Raw genomic sequence first — 8,131 nt, forward strand, 5'->3', positions numbered from 1 at the left:
CCTAATCATTGCTTTCCTTGTATTACAGTTAAAACTACTGGCTTTAGTACAAGGAAATGTGTTACATTTATTTGAAAAACCGTATCCCTCCATGATTTGATATTTTTTTTACAATGAAAGTCTGAATCGTTTAATTATTATATTCCTAGCTGAAATTTAAATCTGAGTCTCAAAAAAGGCTCTATGCTTTATAATGTTTTTGAAATACACAAATGCTAAGAACTGTGCTACAGCTGACCTATATGATCAAATTCGGTTGCTGCAAAAATCTTATGGACCGTCTGATCTAAAAATCAGTTCGGTGTAAATATTTAATAAGTTTTAAACAGCAAATGCCAAAATTTAAGTAGCTGATTTCTTTTTTCCTATCTGAGAAAAAGAAAGCTAGTTCTGTCATTATTTAAGCATGTTTCTTAGATCTTTGACGTGAATATTTAAGAACCTTAGGATTTGGAGCTAGTATATAGGTTGTACTATCTTTCAAGATTAAATCTAATCATTAAAAAACCCTTTCTGCCCTTTGGCTTAACTTTCCTCACCTTTTAAAATTTTCTCATTTGTTTAAATATTGGTTTAATAAACAGAACTGCTTCATATATCTAAGCGATTCTCTTATTTCAAAGAGAATGTCAAGTTCGAACTTCATTGTTCCAAACTTTTACATGTATATGTATGTATGTGTTTTTCCCCCTAAGCTGAGAGCTGGTCCATTTGATGAGTTCCAGATCGCTACCATGCTAAAGGAAATTTTGAAAGGTCTGGACTACCTGCATTCAGAAAAGAAAATTCACCGAGACATAAAAGGTATACAGAAGTCTAATGTGAACCTGAGAAAAACAGATGCATTCTGAGGAAGCTGAGGGTTTTTTCATCTCTTTTTCCCTCCTAGCTGCCAATGTCTTGCTCTCAGAACAAGGAGATGTGAAACTTGCTGACTTTGGAGTTGCTGGCCAACTGACAGATACACAAATTAAAAGAAATACCTTTGTGGGAACACCATTTTGGATGGCTCCTGAAGTTATCCAGCAGTCAGCTTATGACTCAAAAGTAAAGTGTTACCTGTACAAACTATTTTGTTTTTAATATTAAGTTTTATATAGTGTACTATCCTATTTAATAAACTGCCTTAATACTCCTTCCTTTTAAAGTATTCCTAAAGCTAGAGTCATGTCAGATGTTGCTGGTAAATCATACGTTCCCTTGATGCTGGTAGTATTTGGACCTTCTTCCCTTCAATGGCCTTTCATCCTACTTGGAATACAATCCAAAATTCTTACTATCACATATGTGGCTCTCTACAGTCTGGCCCTTGTCTACCTCTGGCTCATCTCTTATCACTCTCCTCTATTTTCTTTTTTTTGATCTCTCTTCACTTCCACTTTTATTTAAAATTAATTTTTATTGACCCTCTATTTTCTATCTGCTTCAGCCACAGTGGCCTCATTGCTGGTCCATAAACACAGCAAGTCCCCTCTAGCCTCAGGACCTTTGCACTTGCCTCTCCCTCTATCTGGAATAGCCTTTCTCCCAGTTAGGTCTCTGCTTAAACATTACCTACACAGAACAGTCTTCCCTGGCCATCCTGTGTAAATTTGCAGCCCTTTTACCTTATTCATTATTCCCTTATCCTGATTTACTATTTTCTTCACAGAACTTAGCACCATCTGACATCCTATTATTTATTTATTTATCTGTCTCTTCTACTAGAACATAAGCCCCTTTAGAGCAGGGATTTTTGTCTGGTTTGGTCACCACCTGAGTCCTCAGTGCCTAGAATACAGTACCTGGCACAAAGTAGGGGATTTGATCATTTTTTTAAATAAATGAATGATATTAATAAAAATTTATTAACATCACATTTCTTGAGACACTTTCATATTGTATGACCGTTAGACTCCACAGGTTATTTTGTGGCAATATGTTGGAATGGAATTTCAAGGTAATTGTTCTTTCCTCCTTACCTTAGGCTGACATTTGGTCACTGGGAATTACTGCTATTGAACTAGCCAAGGGAGAGCCACCTAACTCGGATATGCATCCTATGAGAGTTCTGTTTCTTATTCCAAAAAACAATCCTCCAACTCTTGTCGGAGACTTTACTAAATCCTTTAAGGAGTTTATTGATGCTTGCCTGAACAAAGACCCATCATTTGTGAGTATATGTGCCGCGACTACTATTTTCTATGATCAGATCTGCATAGAGCCAGTGTGGTTTGTTCAACAGTGAGGAATACAGTGCCTGTGAAAACTGTCTAAGATCCATCCAGGAACGTGATTCTTCCCTCTATGTTGCTAATTTTCTTTAGTTGTTGACAAGATCCGTAGTTCCTTCTCTCCTTCCCCTGCATCTTTTTCTCTTTTTTCTATGGTCCCTAGCTTCTTCTTTATTCTGTTGATCATTTCCTATTTCAGGGGGAAATAAAGTTCCTTTTCTAGGATGTCATTATGAAAGTATATGTATAACTATTCACAATGATTTTTATTCAACTGTGTTTTCATTTTTCATGAAAAGTTGTTTGCGTTTCACTATTTTTTATTTAATGTTCAGCAGTTCCAACATGAAGTTGTACATGTTTCCTGAAGTCTAATGAGCTCCATTCATTTACTTGGCAAAGTTGATTACAGTTGTTTTACTGTTTTTAAAATAAAGCCGCCCGATGACTTCGAGAAACTAGAAATATACAAGAACTGAATTTGATGTGACAATTTTTAAGTTGCTAATGAATATTCTCATATTAATAAAATACTAGGGGGGAAAATATCCCCCACAGCACCTGGTATTTGTATTTAGATGCAATATGAATTAATGTGTGATGAAGAAGGGGGTCATATGATATGTGCAGATAATAACAAAGTTACAGCCTTGCTAGTTTTCATCCTTTTTTCCAATTTGCAGTAAATATAGTAAAAGTATTTTAAAGCACTATTTTGAAACGTTTTTAAATTTTTGCTTAATTATCAAAGTCCTGCCATGTGTTTCTCTGATTTTAAGAAAGCCCTGCTGCCTGTTGCTAGTAGGTAGGCCACCTTTTGCCCATTGGGCTTTAGCAAATTGGTACCAAAGTAGTGAATTTAATTTGGTTGCCTTGAGCCACTTCAAAAATAGAATTAGATATTGTCTTATGGCATTTTAGTTGTCCTCATATCTGCAGACATACTTTTACACCTTTCAGCTTAGTAACTGAAGTGATTTCTTATCACTCCTTGCAATCAAAAGAGCCTAGAAATATTCATGCATCCTTTCTTTTTTGTTCCTTAGCGTCCTACAGCTAAAGAACTCCTGAAACATAAATTCATTGTAAAAAATTCAAAGAAGACTTCTTATCTGACTGAACTGATAGATCGATTTAAGAGATGGAAGGCAGAAGGACACAGTGATGACGAATCTGATTCTGAGGGCTCTGATTCGTATGTACCAATTATTTAATTTTTATGTAGATAGCCCATTTTAATATTGCATATATTTTAACTGTGATCCAATATGCTTTCTCTAGCATAAAATATAAACCTTATTCTAAAGTTTGACTTTAGAAACTGTGAAAATCTTTTAAAATCACGGTCTGTGAAGTACAATGAATTTGGAAACACGTTTTTTTCTTAGAAGTGAATTGCTTTAGTTTTAAATGGTCTCGGTCTAACCCCTAGTGGATACTTGAGTATATTACAAAATTTTGGAACAAGATTCGATTTAAGGTGTTTTACTAGTTTGCCCAAAGTGATAAGGAGCAATGTCTTCTCTTACTTTGATGGCAACCTGCAAAATCCCTCTGGAGAACTAACGTTTCCCACCTCTTGGCCATGTACCAAACCGTGATCAGACCGGGACATTGAAATATTCATTTATATCTCATTTGTACCCCCTAAAAAGTTGCATTGTTTTTTAACTGCAGCACTTATACTAACGTTTCAGCCTCTAAGTCCATAATTTAATTTACTCCTTCGCTAGCTGAATTGACACAAAGGCAACACCAAATTTCTTTAGATACTACTTGCATTTATGAGAAATTGCCCAACTTCTAAAAGGTCTAAAAAATACCAGGATAGTTGTTTTTACTCTGTTCTAATGGTTGTTGGCCTTAGCTGCCCATGAGAGTCACCCATGGAGCCTTTCAAAAATGTAAATCAACTATACTCCAATATAAAATAAAAATTTAAAAAAAATCACAAGCCACACTACAGGAGATCCTGATCTAGTCAGTGGGAAGGGGTTGGGGCAGGGCTTTATATATAGTAAGAGACCTTCACGTGTGATTCTGGTACACACTTAGAGTTGAGAACCATTGCTACTCTTCAGTAAAAAGCAGTGTCTATTTGAAACTGAGATCAAATGATTTTTTATACATTGGGACAATTCTCCATTCGGAGTCTGGCTGCATTGATTAGGTATTTTCACCAAGCTGTATCATTTAGGAACTTATAGAAGTATCTTTGGCAATCTCTTTAGGGAATCCACCAGCAGGGAAAATAACACTCATCCTGAATGGAGCTTTACCACCGTGCGAAAGAAGCCTGATCCAAAGAAACTACAGAATGGGGCAGTATGTATATGGAGATGATCACTTCCTCTTGGTAGACTTTTTCGAACTATATAGTGAGAGTATGATGGCCAAAAATTGTTAGAATTTAATACCCCTAAGTGCTCATCTACCTCACTGTGTCCAGAGTAGGTTTCATTTGCCATTCGTTTTGAGCTAATTAAGAAAAGGTCATAGAAGTCATTTAAGTGGCCATTGGTATGTTTTAAAATGCATTTTACCTAGAGATAGCTAAACCCAGTGGAATCATGTATATCAGTTGTAATCCTCTAAGTTAGAGAACTTCTGGATGAGGGATGGGAATTAGTGATGGGAAGAAAGCATGGAAACTTGCCCTGTATTGGGTCTTTTGGGAGGAGGATTCCAATGAATGATTATTTTAATTTCATGTGTATAATCTATAATATTTGTTCAAAGGAGCAAGATCTTGTACAAACCCTGAGCTGTTTGTCTATGATAATCACACCTGCGTTTGCTGAAGTAAGTACAGATTCATTAGCTTCGGATATCTATTTTAAGAAGTATAGTAATTTTAAATGTTATAGCTATTGATCTTTCTCAGCTTAAACAGCAGGATGAGAATAATGCTAGCAGGAATCAGGCAATCGAAGAACTGGAGAAAAGTATTGCTGTGGCTGAAGCTGCCTGTCCTGGCATCACAGATAAAATGGTGAAGAAATTAATTGAAAAATTTCAAAAGTAAGCTTGAAATGTCATTTTTAAAAAACTATTTTGACATTTTCTGTTGGATGTTCATTTATGATGCGATAATATAATTACCTACTTGATTCAGTCATTCCGTTTATTCCTAACAAAGTCAATTCTTAATAGTCATATGCTTGAAAACTGTTTTGTTTGTTGCCCATCTTAAACATTAGCTTTTGGAATTATTATCTTCGGGCATTACAAGGTAGCTTTCCACTGAACGAAATGGCCTGGTTTTTTTTGTTTTGTTTTGTTTTCCTTTCCCTGTTAGTAGGAGTACAGACAAAAGGTCAGGGGACATATTCTTATTTGGACCCTTGTAAATACCATTGAGGAATGCTTTCATTCTTGCCACTACTCTTATCACACTGCTGTTCACATTGTTTCAGTGCTAAAGTTCATTAAGTTTAACCCCCATAAGAAAAGTTAAGGATTTTAGGTAGAGAAACTCAAATGAAGACTCTAAAAGGTTCTTATGTTTGATTTCAGTTTCTATACTGCCTCTTGAACTGTTGCTTTAACTTTGTTCACATTCAAAAAGGTTCTTACATTTAATTTTTAAATTCCCTTTTAAAACAAGACTTTTGTATGCATATGCAAACACAACTCCTTAGCTCAAGCAAGTTATAAAAAGCACTACTAATCTTAGCCTTAATCCCATTATATTGCTTCTCAGTGCATCTTTATATTCCTTGTATTTGTGATGCCGCTGGGACCAAGTTGGAACAAACCATACAGCCTGTAAAACACATACTCTCCTAGACCTTTCTGGCTGATAAAGCCTATTTATACTCATCAGCTAAAGCCCCTCTTAAAATCCCTTAGTTTTTAGTGGAAACCTCCCCTCTTTTCCAATTTGCAAACAAATCAATTGGAAGTTGTAAAATCAGACCCAGAAGGGATTTTTGAACCGCTTTATATTTTAACGTTTACATGATGAGATGCAATACAATTTTTGTTTGCTGAATCAATTCTTTCATTGCAGAGTTCATACAGATGTAAAATAGACACATGCATAGTTGTATATCAATTTAAGTTTTTCTTAATTTTATAGGTGTTCAGCAGATGAATCCCCCTAAGAAACTTCTTGTTAGTGGCTTCTATTTCATATGGACCCAGAGAAACCCACCAAAGCTACTTCAAGCTTAACTATGCTTAACTCATGAGCTCCACGTGCCTTTTGGATCTTTGCAACATTGAAGATTTGGAAGAAGCTATTCAACTATTTTGTGATGGTGTTTATCATTTTATATTTTAAAGAGATTATTTTGTAAGGAATAATTTTTAATACTATAGTTTCACCTGTATTCTAGTAAATGTTGAGATACAGTTTTGCTTTTAGGTATCATTATTACTTAAGTTACTAGGATGAATACCTTTCATGTTTTGATCTTTAGTTAACTGTACACTCATGAAACATACAGGTCTTTTAAAGTCATCCTAAATATTCAACTTTTGTAATCATCAAGCCTCAAAAAGCTTTTTTTTTTTTTTTAAAACACAAGCATATTCTAAAAATGACTACTGGTGGGGAGGCGGAAACAAGTCACACGTTCTTAAAGCAGAAGTTTTTAATAAGCTCTTAGAAATGAAACCTGGAAAACTATTGACTCTTCTCCCAAGTGGGTATGATATTCCAGGCAGCTCAATGATGATCACATTTGAGAGCCCTGCGTTTGAAACATTTAGAGGCAACATGTAGCAACAGAGGTACCTCTTGGTGTGCAGTATTTACTTTCTCTTATAGAAGAGACAATTGACCCTTATTTAACATGGTTGGAAAGTTAAAGCAATACTAATTAGCCAAGGATGGATTTTTGGTAATACCGGAAGAATTAGTCAGGATTCATTTTTAAAATCAACTCAAATCGCATATTATATGCTTGGATTTGGGGAGCTTAAAAGAAGCTGATTATCATGTGATTATAAATACCTGATCAACAGGTATGAATATAATTTACACCAGCATATTTTTGTCATGGTCATAAAATGTCCTATAAACTATTTATACATTTTTTTCCTCATAACTATCCAATACATAAACATCATTTGTTCATTTTTGAAAGGGTATTTAAATAAGCATTTTCTCGTTCATATGAAAATAACCATAGTACAGGATGATTTCTGTCCGTACAAAGGTTAAGTTAGACTGTACAGTTAATTTTCAGTTATATTTATGGTACTGTTACATGGGTAATACCTTTTTCTTTTAAGCCCAGTATATATATTATGCCTGCCTAAGTTCTGAAGTGGGGCTATATTTCAGTAGTTGTAGAATTATTGATATTAATTAGTTTTGATAGTTAATGTTTTATTGTTTGGATCTGAACAATTTGGTTTTTGCACAAAAGTCATTTTAATAAACCTGAATAATTGCCAAATATTAGAAGAAAGATTTTCTTCAAGTGAAGAATACAGTTTTTAGTCAAAGCAGCCATTACCTCTTCCTTTTTTGTAATAATACAGACACTTGAATAAGTTGTTGTGTCATATGCCAAGAAAATTTTTTCATTGGTGCCTATACTGTAATAATTACTTTTAACACATTGTATTTTGAAGTAATAGTTCAGTTAAATTTTTCACCTGCTATGGAACTGAAACTCAATTACAGTTTATAATTTGTAGAGGTCTGGTAATAATTTTGAAGCTCGGATCATGTATCAAATGAATATTTTTGTAAAAGTAAAAGCAACAAATTTTTAAATTGATTATTTGAAACTTTACAGCGCAGCTGCACTGTGGATAGAAAATTGTATTGCTTATTCATTATAGTTATTAGTCCTGTAAAATGTTTCTGGGTAAGGATACTTCAGTGTTTTGGGGGGGGTAAAAATAAATATTTAAATTTCCTGGTCCTCAATGTTCATTTTCTTGAGGTGGGGGTATGGTGT

At 34.5% G+C, this 8,131-nt stretch overlaps 1 protein-coding gene across 1 annotated transcript in view; it reads left to right on the forward strand.

The window, feature by feature from the left end:
- Positions 1–6,564, forward strand: part of STK26 (serine/threonine kinase 26) — a 69,296-nt gene extending 62,732 nt beyond the window's left edge. The window contains exons 5-12 of the mRNA XM_059910033.1: positions 696–804; positions 890–1,047; positions 1,967–2,152; positions 3,260–3,408; positions 4,445–4,538; positions 4,953–5,015; positions 5,098–5,234; positions 6,295–6,564. Of these exons, the coding sequence (XP_059766016.1) occupies positions 696–804; positions 890–1,047; positions 1,967–2,152; positions 3,260–3,408; positions 4,445–4,538; positions 4,953–5,015; positions 5,098–5,234; positions 6,295–6,319 (921 nt within the window). The 3' untranslated portion in view covers positions 6,320–6,564. The remainder of the gene's footprint in view (positions 1–695; positions 805–889; positions 1,048–1,966; positions 2,153–3,259; positions 3,409–4,444; positions 4,539–4,952; positions 5,016–5,097; positions 5,235–6,294) is intronic.
- The last annotated feature ends 1,567 nt before the right edge of the window (positions 6,565–8,131 follow it).

The sequence above is a fragment of the Balaenoptera ricei genome, chromosome X, assembly GCF_028023285.1.
Source record: "Balaenoptera ricei isolate mBalRic1 chromosome X, mBalRic1.hap2, whole genome shotgun sequence".
In the NCBI taxonomy this organism is placed as follows: Eukaryota; Metazoa; Chordata; class Mammalia; order Artiodactyla; family Balaenopteridae; genus Balaenoptera; species Balaenoptera ricei.